The 14,577-nt window shown below is 31.6% G+C and overlaps 1 protein-coding gene across 2 annotated transcripts in view; it reads left to right on the top strand.

The window, feature by feature from the left end:
* The first annotated feature begins 6,254 nt into the window (after positions 1-6,254).
* Positions 6,255-14,577, top strand: part of socs7 (suppressor of cytokine signaling 7) — a 40,422-nt gene continuing 32,099 nt past the window's right edge. For both annotated transcript variants that reach the window (XM_062026352.1, XM_062026351.1), the window contains exons 1-3: positions 6,255-7,761; positions 11,120-11,187; positions 11,942-12,046. In XM_062026352.1, coding sequence (XP_061882336.1) covers positions 6,506-7,761; positions 11,120-11,187; positions 11,942-12,046 — 1,429 coding nt within the window. In that variant the 5' untranslated portion in view covers positions 6,255-6,505. The remainder of the gene's footprint in view (positions 7,762-11,119; positions 11,188-11,941; positions 12,047-14,577) is intronic.

Here is a 14,577-nt window from a genome sequence, read left to right as displayed (position 1 = left end):
ATTTATTTTATTATTTATTTAGAATGTTTTATTGTAGATTGTAATGCCATGTTAGTTTATAAATGAAGTTATTTAAAAAAAACAAAAAAACAAGCACTAATATTATGAGGCATGTGTTTATGTTTGCTGCCACTTGCTGGACAAATGTAGAATGCAACAACCTTTATCATAACTTTATCGCAATGACAATCTAATAGTTTGAACAGTCTGAAAATAAAAAGAAACATGTCTTTTGTACGTTTTCAAAACAAGTACAAATTATTTCTTACTACATATTATTTCGGAAGTAGTTTTATTATGAAAAGGTTATCTGCACCCACGTCACGTGACCATTGAACCTTGTTTTTTTGTTGTTGTTTTTTTTAAAGTACGATACAGTCCAGTCTACATATATTATAAAGCTAACGCTGTAATAATGACTACCAAAAATGACTTTTTTTTATTTTATTTTTTTAATATTTGTTCAATAGCAAATATTGTTTTTTTCTGCTATGATTTTCTATTTACATTTTTTGTATTAGTTTGTTACTTATTTTATTCATATATTTACTATCCACATATTATTTAATTAAAATATTTTTATTGCAGATTGTAATGCCATGTTAGTTTATAAATGAAGTTATTTGAAAAAAACAAAAAACAAAAAAACAGCGCATATATTATGAGGCATGTGTTTGTTTGCTGCCACCTGCTGGACAAATGTAGAATGCAACAACCTTTATCCAACTTTATCGCAATGACAATATAATAGTTTGAATAGTCTGAAAATAAAAATAAACATGTCTTTTGTACATTTTCAAAACAAGTACACATTATTTCTTGCTTGATATTGTTACGGAAGTAGTTTTATTATGAAAAAAAATTTTTTTTAGTGTTTTTTTTTTATAAGTACGATACAGTCCAGTCTACATATATTATAAAGCAAAATGACTTATTTTATTTTTTATTTTTTTAAACTATTTGTTTAATAGCAGATTTTTTTTTTCTGCTATGTTTTTCTATTTACATGTTTGTATTAGTTTGTTACTTATTTTATTCATATATTTACTATGCACATTATTTATTTCATTGTTTATTTTTTATTGTAGATTGTAATGCCATGTTAGTTTATAAATGAAGTTATTTGGAAAAAAAATAAAAAAAACAAGCGCATTCTTATGAGGCATGTGTTTATGTTTGCTGCCTCCTGCTGGACAAATGTAGAATGCAACAACCATTATCCAACTTTATCGCAATGACAATTTAATACAGATGTTTGAATAGTCTGAAAATAAAAATAAACATGTCTTTTGTACATTTTCAGAACAAGTACACATTATTTCTTGCTTGATATTGTTCTGGAAGTAGTTTTATTATGAAAAAGGTTTTTTTTGTGTGTTTTTTTTTAAGTACGATACAGTCCAGTCTACATATATTATAAAGCAAAATTACTTTTTTAAAAAAAAATATTTGTTTAATAGCAGATTTTTTTTTTCTGCTATGTTTTTCTATTTACTTGTTTGTATTAGTTTGTTACTTATTTTATCCATATATTTACTATGCACATTATTTATTTCATTATTTATTTTTTATTGTAGATTGTAATGCCATGTTAGTTTATAAATGAAGTTATTTGGAAAAAAAACAAAAAAAACAAGCGCATATATTATGAGGCATGTGTTTATGTTTGCTGCCACCTGCTGGACAAATGTAGAATGCAACAACCTTTATCCAACTTTATCGCAATGACAATATAAGAGTTTGAATAGTCTGAAAATAAAAATATACTTTTTTTTGTACATTTTCAAAACAAGTACACATTATTTCTTGCTAGATATTGTTCCGGAAGTGGTTTTATTATGAAAAAGGTTTTTTTTGGTGTTTTTTTTAAAGTACGATACAGTCCAGTCTACATATATTATAAAGCTAACGCTGAAATAATGATTACCAAAAATGACTTATTTTATTAATATTTTTTAAAAATATTTGTTCAATAGCAGATTTTTTTGTTGCTGTTTTTCTATTTACATGTTTGTATTAGTTTGTTACTTATTTTATTCATATATTTACTATGCACATTATTTATTTCATTATTTATTTTTTTATTGTAGATTGTAATGCCATGTTAGTTTATAAATGAAGTTATTTGGAAAAAAAATAAAAAAAACAAGCGCATATATTATGAGTCATGTGTTTATGTTTGCTGCCTCCTGGTGGACAAATGTAGAATGCAACAACCTTTATCCAACTTTATCGCAATGACAATATAATACAGATGTTTGAATAGTCTGAAAATAAAAATAAACATGTCTTTTGTACATTTTCAGAACAAGTACACATTATTTCTTGCTTGATATTGTTCCGGAAGTAGTTTTATTATGAAAAAGGTTTTTTTTGTGTGTTTTTTTTAAAAAGTACGATACAGTCCAGTCTACATATATTATAAAGCAAAATGACTTATTTTATTATTTTTTTAAAACATTTGTTCAATAGCAGATTTTTTTTTTCTGCTATGTTTTTCTATTTACTATTTACTTATTTTATTCATATATTTACTATGCACATTATTTATTTCATTATTTATTTTTTTATTGTAGATTATAATGCCATGTTAGTTTATAAATGAAGTTATTTGGGAAAAAAATAAAAAACAAGCGCATTATTATGAGGCATGTGTTTATGTTTGCTGGACAAATGTAGAATGCAACAACCTTTATCCAACTTTATCGCAATGACAACATAAATAAATAATAAATATAAAATAAATAATAAAAATAATAAAATAAAATAAATAATAAATAACATAATACAGATGTTTGAATAGTCTGAAAATAAAAATATACTTTTTTTTGTACATTTTCAAAACAAGTACACATTATTTCTTGCTAGATATTGTTCCGGAAGTAGTTTTATTATGAAAAAGGTTTTTTTTTGTGTTTTTAAAAAAAAAGTATGATACAGTCCAGTCTACGTATATCATAAAGCTAACGCTGAAATAATGATTACCAAAAATGACTTATTTTATGAATATTTTTTTTTAATATTTGTTCAATAGCAGATTTTTTTTTTTTGCTATGTTTTTCTATTTACATGTTTGTATTAGTTTGTTACTTATTTTATACATATATTTATTATGCACATTATTTATTTCATTATTTATTTTTTATTGTAGATTGTAATGCCATGTTAGTTTATAAATGAAGTTATTTGGAAAAACAACAAAAAAAACAAGCGCATATATTATGAGTCATGTGTTTATGTTTGCTACCTCCTGGTGGACAAATGTAGAATGCAACAACCTTTATCCAACTTTACCGCGATGACAATATAATAGTTTGAATAGTCTGAAAATAAAAATAAACATGTCTTTTGTACATTTTCAGAACAAGTACACATTATTTCTTGCTAGATATTGTTCCGGAAGTAGTTTTATTATGAAAAAGTTTTTTTTTAGTGTTTTTTTTAAGTACGATACAGTCCAGTCTACATATATTATAAAGCAAAATGACTTATTTTATTAATTTTTTTTAAACTATTTGTTTAATAGCAGATTTTTTTTTCTGCTATGTTTTTCTATTTACATGTTTGTATTAGTTTGTTACTTATTTTATTCATATATTTACTATGCACATTATTTATTTCATTATTTTTTTTATTGTAGATTGTAATGCCATGTTAGTTTATAAATGAAGTTATTTGAAAAAAAAAAAAAAAAAAACAAGCGCATATATTATGAGGCATGTGTTTATGTTTGCTGCCACCTGCTGGACAAATGTAGAATGCAACAACCTTTATCCAACTTTATCGCAATGACAACATAAATAAATAATAAATATAAAATAAATAATAAAAATAATAAAATAAAATAAATAATAAATAACATAATACAGATGTTTGAATAGTCTGAAAATAAAAATATACTTTTTTTTGTACATTTTCAAAACAAGTACACATTATTTCTTGCTCGATATTGTTCCGGAAGTAGTTTTATTATGAAAAAGGTTTTTTTTGTGTTTTTAAAAAAAAGTATGATGCAGTCCAGTCTACATATATTATAAAGCTAACGCTGAAATAATGATTACCAAAAATGACTTATTTTATGAATATATTTTTTAAATATTTGTTCAATAGCAGATTTTTTTTTTGCTATGTTTTTCTATTTACATGTTTGTATTATCTTGTTACTTATTTTATTCATATATTTACTATGCACATTATTTATTTCATTATTTATTTTTTATTGTAGATTGTAATGCCATGTTAGTTTATAAATGAAGTTATTTTGAAAAAAAACAACAACAAAAAACAAGCGCATATATTATGAGTCATGTTTTTATGTTGGCTGCCACCTGCTGGACAAATGTAGAATGCAACAACCTTTATCCAACTTTATCGCAATGACAACATAAATAAATAATAAATATAAAATAAATAATAAAAATAATAAAATAAAAATAAATAATAAATAACATAATACAGATGTTTGAATAGTCTGAAAATAAAAATATACTTTTTTTTGTACATTTTCAAAACAAGTACACATTATTTCTTGGTAGATATTGTTCCGGAAGTAGTTTTATTATGAAAAAGGTTTTTTTTGTGTGTTTTTAAAAAAAAGTATGATACAGTCCAGTCTACATATATTATAAAGCTAACGCTGAAATAATGATTACCAAAAATGACTTATTTTATGAATATTTTTTTAAAATATTTGTTCAATAGCAGATTTTTTTTTTGCTATGTTTTTCTATTTACATGTTTGTATTATCTTGTTACTTATTTTATACACATATTTACTATGCACATTATTTATTTCATTATTTATTTTTTATTGTAGATTGTAATGCCATGTTAGTTTATAAATGAAGTTATTTGGAAAAACAACAAAAAAAACAAGCGCATATATTATGAGTCATGTGTTTATGTTTGCTACCTCCTGGTGGACAAATGTAGAATGCAACAACCTTTATCCAACTTTACCGCGATGACAATATAATAGTTTGAATAGTCTGAAAATAAAAATAAACATGTCTTTTGTACATTTTCAGAACAAGTACACATTATTTCTTGCTAGATATTGTTCCGGAAGTAGTTTTATTATGAAAAAGTTTTTTTTTAGTGTTTTTTTTTTAAGTACGATACAGTCCAGTCTACATATATTATAAAGCAAAATGACTTATTTTATTAATTTTTTTAAAACTATTTGTTTAATAGCAGATTTTTTTTTCTGCTATGTTTTTCTATTTACTATTTACTTATTTTATTCATATATTTACTATGCACATTATTTATTTCATTATTTATTTTTTATTGTAGATTATAATGCCATGTTAGTTTATAAATGAAGTTATTTGGGGAAAAAAAACAACAAGCGCATTATTATGAGGCATGTGTTTATGTTTGCTGCCTCCTGCTGGACAAATGTAGAATGCAACAACCTTTATCCAACTTTATCGCAATGACAACATAAGTAAATAATAAATATAAAATAAATAATAAAAATAATAAAATAAAATAAATAATAAATAACATAATACAGATGTTTGAATAGTCTGAAAATGAAAATATACTTTTTTTTAATACATTTTCAAAACAAGTACACATTATTTCTTGCTAGATATTGTTCCGGAAGTAGTTTTATTATGAAAAAGTTTTTTTTTGTGTGTTTTAAAAAAAAAGTATGATACAGTCCAGTCTACATATATTATAAAGCAAAATGACTTATTTTATTTTTATTTTTTTAAACTATTTGTTTAGTAGCAGATTTTTTTTTGCTATGTTTTTGTATTTACATGTTTGTATTATCTTGTTACTTATTTTATACACATATTTACTATGCACATTATTTATTTCATTATTTATTTTTTATTGTAGATTGTAATGCCATGTTAGTTTATAAATGAAGTTATTTGGAAAACAAAAAACAAAACAAGCGCATACATTGAGTCATGTTTTTATGTTGGCTGCCACCTGCTGGACAAATGTAGAATGCAACAACCTTTTCTTTGTGTCGCTGTAATAAAATAATATATTATTGTTCTTATTCGTCAAAATGTGGATTATTTTGTTTACGTGTCGTTAAAACTGCACTAAAATAGGCTTTTATATTTTGTGTAATATTTTATACAGCGAACATTATTTGAAGTATGAGTAAAAAATGTGTTGATTTGTGAATGAAAGCAAAATGGAGGTGAAAATAAAGTGTCATCATCATCATCATCATCATCATCATCATCATCGTCGTCGTGGTCGTCGTCATCGGGCGGGTGGGGCCAGGCCGTGACCAAGGTGGTCTTGGAGGAGGGGGGAGGCCGTGACCGGAGTCTAGCTGCCCGCCTGAGTCCCGACTCCCATCTGCTCGCTGCAGCGGCGACCCCCGCGGAGGATGCGCGCGGCCGACATCTTGTCTCCCCGCCGTCTCGTCTCCGGTGCGCGTTAACGGCGCGCGGCCCTCGCTCGCGTCTGCGGGCCGTCGCTATGTGACGTCGCCCTCGGATCGGTGTGGCCGCCATCGTCAGCGTCGACAATGACGAGCGACGCGCAGGAAATGTCGCCCGACTTCGTGCTCATGCGTGTGGTCTCCGCGGCCGAGGAGGACCGCCCGGACGCGGAGAGCGCGGCGGCCGTGGTGGCCCACAGCGGCGGCAAGGCGAGCTTGGACCTCGGCCGGGACTCGGGCCTTGAGCATCCCGGCGGATGCCGGAACAAAGCCCCGGCGAGCGGCGGCGGCGGCCCTGCTGCACCTGACAGCGGCCGAGCCCCGCTGTGCGCGCCGCCTCGGCCGCAGAGCCCCGCGGAGGCCCCGAGCTGCGACTTCGCTCCCGGACTGCGGCCTCAGCTGCTCGTCTTCTCGGATCTCATGCGGACTGCGGACCTGGACCGTCTGAACAGGAACCCTTTGGCTGCGGACCAGAGCTCCGGTGCGGGTTGCTCCCACTTGACTGCCAACAACAACACGCTCAATCCCGCTGGAGTCCAGCGGGAGCAGAACCGGCTGGACGGGACCTGGTCCACGCACGCCGCCGTCCCGGTGTCCGCAGAGCCCGCGGAGCTCCGCCGCCGGCCCGAGTGGCCCCTCTTGTCGGGAGGCTCCGGCCCGCTGGCCGGCATCACTCGGGACCGGGAGGGTGCCGTGCTGGAGCTGGCCCGCAGGTTCGGGGAGTTGGGGGTCGGCGGGGTTCCGAAGATGCTCTTCAAGGCGGGCGAGCTCCCCCAGTGCGCGTGTCAGGGCGCACACGGGCCCGGCGAGCACGCGGACGACCCCGCCGTCACCAGCGACGCTCTGCTGGTTCTGGAAGGACTCGGGAGCGAGGACGTGGCCGGCTTGGGTCTGGAGGACGCGCAGGAGAAGAGAGACCTGCTCACCTGTTTACAAGTCCAGGTCGGCGGGCCGCCCGAAGCCCACCTGGACCCGCAGCAGCAGCACCGGGTCAGCCCGGGAGAACCCCGGGCCACCGTCCCGCTCTCGCACACGCCGACACGGAACTCACCGTGGACCGGCAGTCCCGCCCGGGGCCATGAGGTGTCCACGCCTCGCAGGAGGCCCGACAGGTGTGCCAGCGTGCCCAGGACCCCCGGCGGCGCCGACAAGACCCTGAAAGTGCCGGGGAAGTCCAAGAAGGGCTCGCTGAAGATCCGACTCAGCAGATTGTTCCGGACTAAGAGCTGCAGCGGATCCACGCACCTTCTGGACAAGAGACCCTCCGTGACGTCCTCGGTGGTCTCTGCTGGAAGTCTGCTGGACGTGCAAAGTACTTCTGGACCTGTGCTGGACTCGGACAGGTGAGGTGATCCACTTCCTGTTTGTCAGCCCATACATCAGAATCTATGTGCTCCTAGAAGATGATTATTGATCACTGATATCGTCATCTTTATTATTCGCTGATATCATCATCTTTATTAATAGCTGATATCATCTTTATTAATCGCTGATATCATCTTTATTAATTGTTGATATCATCATCTTTATTAATCGCTCAAATCATCTTTATTAATCGCTGATATCATCTTTATTAATCGCTGATATCTTTATTAATTGTTGATATCATCATCTTTATTAATCACTGATATCATCATCTGTATTAATTGCTGATATCATCATCTTTATTCATCGCTGATATCGTCATCTTTATTAATCACTCAAATCATCTTTATTAATCGCTGATATCATCTTTATTAATCGCTGATATCTTTATTAATTGTTGATATCATCATCTTTATTAATCACTGATATAATCATCTGTATTAATTGCTGATATCATCATCTTTATTCATCGCTGATATCGTCATCTTTATTAATCACTGATATCGTCATCTTTATTAATCGCTGATATCATCTTTATTAATCGCTGATATCATCTTTATTAATTGTTTATCTTCATCTTTATTAATCACTGATATCATCATCTTTATTAATCGCTGATATCATCTTTATTAATTGTTGATATCATCATCTTTATTTATCACTGATATCATCATCTTCATTTATCACTGTTATCATTTTCTTTATTAATCACTGATATCGTCATCTTAATTAATCACTGATATCATCTTTATAAATCGCTGATATATTCTTTATTAATCGCTGATATCGTCATCTTTATTATTCACTGATATCATCATCTTTATTATTCACGGATATCATCATCAGTTCATCACTGATATCATCATCTTTATTAATTGCTGATATCACCATCTTTATTTATCGCTATCATCTTTATTTATCGCTGATATCATCACCTTTATTAATCGCTGATATCATCTTTATTAATCGCTGATGTCGTCATCTTTATTAATTACTGATATCATTATTTATTAATTACTGATATCATCTTTATTAATCGCTGATATCATCATCTTTATTAATCGCTGATATCATGTTTATTATTCACTGATATCATCATCTTTATTCATCACTGATATCATCATCTTTATTACTTACTGATATCTTTATTTATCGCTGATATTATCATCTTTGTTAATCGTTGATATCCTCATCTTTATTAATCGCTGATATCATAATCTTTATTAATCACTGATATCGTCATCTTTATTAATATCATGTTTATTATTCACTGATATCATCATCTTTATTAATCACTGATATCTTCATCTTTATTAATATCATGTTTATTATTCACTGATATCCTCATCTTTATTAATCGCTGATATCATCTTTATTAATCGCTGATATCATCATCTTTATTAATCGCTGATATCATGTTTATTATTCACTGATATCATCATCTTTATTCATCACTGATATCATCATCTTTATTACTCACTGATATCTTTATTTATCGCTGATATTATCATCTTTGTTAATCGTTGATATCCTCATCTTTATTAATCGCTGATATCATAATCTTTATTAATCACTGATATCGTCATCTTTATTAATATCATGTTTATTATTCACTGATATCATCTTTATTACTCACTGATATCATCATCTTTATTTATCGCTGATATCGTAATCTTTATTAATCGCTGATATCCTCATCTTTGTTAATCGCTGATATCATCTTTATTAATCACTGATATAATCTTTATCACTGATATCGTCATCTTTATTAATCGCTGACATAATCTTTATTAATCACTGCTATCCTAATCTATACGCTGATATCATCTTTATTATTCACTGATTCATCATCAATTCATCACTGATATCATCTTTATTAATCGTTGATATCACCATCTTTATTTATCGCTGGTATCATCATCTTTATTTATCGCTGATATCATCATCTTTATTAATCGCTGATGTCATCTTAATTAATCGCTGATATCATCTTTATTAATCGCTGATATCGTCATCTTTATTAATTGCTGATATCATCTTTATTAATTACTGATATCATCTTTATTAATCGCTGATATCATCATCTTTATTAATATGTTTATTGACTGATATCATCATCTTTATCGCTGATATCATCATCTTTATTAATCGCTGATATCCTCATCTTTATTAATCCCTGATATCATCGTCTTCATTAATCCCTGATATCATCATCTTTATTAATCACTGATATCGTCATCTGTATTAATCGCTGACATAATTTTTATTAATCACTGCTATCCTAATTTATATGCGGATATCATCACCTTTATTATTCACTGAATTATCATCAATTCATCACTGATATCATCTTTATTAATTGTTGATATCACCATCTTTATTTATCGCTGACATCATCATCTTTATTAATCGCTGATATCATCTTTATTAATCGCTGATATCGTCATCTTTATTAATTGCTGATATCATCTTTATTAATTACTGATATCATCTTTATTAATCGCTGATATCAACATCTTTATTGATATGTTTATTATTGACTGATATCATCATCTTTATTGCTGATATCATCATCTTTACTATTCGCTGATATCCTCATCTTTATTAATCCCTACTTTCATCATCTTCATTAATCCCTGATATCATCATCTTTATTAATCACTGATATCCTCATCTGTATTAATCGCTGACATAATTTTTATTAATCACTTATATCCTCATCTTTATTGATCGCTGATATCCTCCTCTATATTGATCACTGATATCTTCATCTTTATTGATCGCTGATATCCTCCTCTATATTGATCACTGATATCCTCATCTTTATTGATCGCTGATATCCTCATCTATATTGATCACTGATATCTTCATCTTTATTGGTCGCTGATATCCTCCTCTATATTGATCACTGATATCCTCATCTTTATTGATAGCTGATATCCTCCTCTATATTGATCACTGATATCCTCATCTTTATTGATCGCTGATATCCTCCTCTATATTGATCACTGATATCTTCATCTTTATTGATCGCTGATATCCTCATCTATATTGATCACTGATATCTTCATCTTAATTGATCGCTGATATCCTCCTCTATATTGATCACTTATATCCTCATCTTTATTGATCGCTGATATCCTCCTCTATATTGATCACTGATATCCTCATCTTTATTGATCGCTGATATCCTCATCTATATTGATCACTGATATCCTCATCTTTATTGATCGCTGATATCCTCATCTATATTGATCACTGTTATCTTCATCTTTATTGATCGCTGATATCCTCCTCTATATTGATCACTGATATCATCACCTGTGCTTCCTTCAGCCTGAACCAGCCCAGACTGACGCGGGCCCAAAGTGCCTTCTGCCCCGCCTCCTTCTCTTCCTTCACTGGTAAGAGGACTCTGACCACCAAAAAAAAGGACACACTTTGTACATGAAAACAATCAATAAGTCGTCCGATACTGGATCCATAACCACTAATCACTTCATGTGGCTCCTTCAGCAACAGTTGTGATGCAGCTAACACGTAAGCTGATTTGCTGACCGAGCAAATCAGTCAAACATCTAAAGACATCAAATATTATTTTTGGGTTATCTATAAACACATGATAGAAAAGGAGTGAACCCTCTTGTCAGTTTTCACTATCTTTGCATCTGTTTCTGTACTAAGTAACTAAGTGGGTAACATTACTCTAATTACATGGAGCCTATCTCAGCTGCATTCGGGCGGAAGGCGGAGGAGTACATCCTGGACAAGTCGCCACCTCATCGCAGAGCCCTATATAGATTACTTCTATTTAATTAATAAATAATTAATTATTGTAGGATTATAAATGAAACAATATTTCAGGATATAAATCAAAATATATTACCATGAATAATACATTTATTGATATTATCCATACAGAAGGAATAAAAAACAATCAATAATTGTATAGAAAGATATATTAGTGTTTAGTGACCCCCTAATGCTTCTGCACATTTACCTGGACGTGCACCAAAAGAGCGACAGTTTCCATGAAAGTGTAGAAGAAGAACGGAGCTGCCTTGGAGGAGGTCATGAATAATTAGTCAGCGTTGTTTTTCCTTAAAGTCACCTTAGAGTGTTCCAGCACGAATAATCATCATAAATATTATTTTGCAGGTGAGACGGTCTCTCTGGTGGACGTGGACATCTCGCGGCGAGGGACAAACACGCCGCACCCCCCCACGCCGCCGCCTCCCCCTCGTCGAAGTCTCAGCCTTTTAGGTACTTCCTGTCTGTCTCTGCTGCCGTCGTAAAATTTGTTTCCTAAGATCTTAATAATTGTTTCCTAACATCGTAATATTTGTGTTCCAAACATCGTAATATTTGTTTCCTAACATCGTAATATTTGTTTCCTAACATCGTAATATTTGTGTTCCAAACATCGTAATATTTGTTTCCAAACATTGTAATATTTGTTTCCAAACATCGTAATGTTCCTTTCCTAAGATCTTAATAATTGTTTCCTAACATCATAATAATTTTTTCCTAACATCGTAATAATTGTTTCCTAACATCGTAATATTTGTTTCCAAACATCGTAATATTTGTTTCCAAACATTGTAATATTTGTTTCCAAACATCGTAATGTTCCTTTCCTAAGATCTTAATAATTGTTTCCTAACATCGTAATAATTGTTTCCTAACATCGTAATAATTGTTTCCTAACATCGTAATAATTGTTTCCTAACATCATAATAATTGTTTCCTAACATCGTAATAATTGTTTCCTAACATCATAATAATTATTTCCTAACATCGTAATAATTGTTTCCTAACATCGTAATAATTGTTTCCTAACATCGTAATATTTGTTTCCAAACATTGTAATATTAGTTTCCAAACATCGTAATATTTGTTTCCTAACATTGTAATAATTGTTTCCTAACATCGTAATAATTGTTTCCTAACATCGTAATAATTGTTTCCTAACATCGTAATAATTGTTTCCTAACATCGTAATATTTGTTTCCAAACATCGTAATATTTGTTTCCTAACATCGTAATGTTCCCTTCCTAAGATCGTAATATTTGTTTCCTAACATGGTAATATTTGTTTCCTAACATCGTAATATTTGTTTCCTAACATCGTAATAATTGTTTCCTAACATCGTAATATTTGTTTCCAAACATTGTAATATTAGTTTCCAAACATCGTAATATTTGTTTCCTAACATTGTAATAATTGTTTCCTAACATCGTAATATTTGTTTCCAAACATCGTAATGTTCCTTTCCTAAGATCTTAATAATTGTTTCCTAACATCGTAATAATTGTTTCCTAACATCGTAATAATTGTTTCCTAACATCGTAATAATTGTTTCCTAACATCGTAATAATTGTTTCCTAACATCGTAATATTTGTTTCCAAACATCGTAATATTTGTTTCCTAACATCGTAATGTTCCCTTCCTAAGATCGTAATATTTGTTTCCTAACATGGTAATATTTGTTTCCTAACATCGTAATATTTGTGTTCCAAACATCGTAATATTTGTTTCCAAACATTGTAATATTTGTTTCCAAACATCGTAATGTTCCTTTCCTAAGATCGTAATAATTGTTTCCTAACATCGTGATAATTGTTTCCTAACATCGTAATAATTGTTTCCTAACATCGTAATAATTGTTTCCTAACATCGTAATAATTGTTTCCTAACATCATAATAATAGTTTCCTAACATCGTAATAATTGTTTCCTAACATCGTAATAATTGTTTCCTAACATCGTAATATTTGTTTCCAAACATTGTAATATTAGTTTCCAAACATCGTAATATTTGTTTCCTAACATTGTAATAATTGTTTCCTAACATCGTAATAATTGTTTCCTAACATCGTAATAATTGTTTCCTAACATCGTAATAATTGTTTCCTAACATCGTAATATTTGTTTCCAAACATCGTAATATTTGTTTCCTAACATCGTAATGTTCCCTTCCTAAGATCGTAATATTTGTTTCCTAACATGGTAATATTTGTTTCCTAACATCGTAATATTTGTTTCCTAACATCGTAATAATTGTTTCCTAATATCGTAATATTTGTTTCCAAACATTGTAATATTAGTTTCCAAACATCGCAATATTTGTTTCCTAACATTGTAATAATTGTTTCCTAACATCGTAATATTTGTTTCCAAACATCGTAATGTTCCTTTCCTAAGATCTTAATAATTGTTTCCTAACATCGTAATAATTGTTTCCTAACATCGTAATAATTGTTTCCTAACATCGTAATAATTGTTTCCTAACATCGTAATATTTGTTTCCAAACATCGTAATATTTGTTTCCTAACATCGTAATGTTCCCTTCCTAAGATCGTAATATTTGTTTCCTAACATGGTAATATTTGTTTCCTAACATCGTAATATTTGTTTCCTAACATCGTAATATTTGTGTTCCAAACATCGTAATATTTGTTTCCAAACATTGTAATATTTGTTTCCAAACATCGTAATGTTCCTTTTCTAAGATCGTAATAATTGTTTCCTAACATCGTGATAATTGTTTCCTAACATCGTAATAATTGTTTCCTAACATCGTAATAATTGTTTCCTAACATCGTAATAATTGTTTCCTAACATCGTAATAATTGTTTCCTAACATCATAATAATAGTTTCCTAACATCGTAATAATTGTTTCCTAACATCGGAATATTTGTTTCCAAACATTGTAATATTAGTTTCCAAACATCGTAATATTTGTTTCCTAACATTGTAATAATTGTTTCCTAACATCGTAATATTTGTTT

Source organism: Entelurus aequoreus, linkage group LG18, assembly GCF_033978785.1.
Source record: "Entelurus aequoreus isolate RoL-2023_Sb linkage group LG18, RoL_Eaeq_v1.1, whole genome shotgun sequence".
NCBI lineage: Eukaryota > Metazoa > Chordata > Actinopteri > Syngnathiformes > Syngnathidae > Entelurus > Entelurus aequoreus.
The sequence above is the reverse complement of the archived record's forward strand: the minus strand, read 5'-3'. Positions and strand labels throughout refer to the sequence as shown.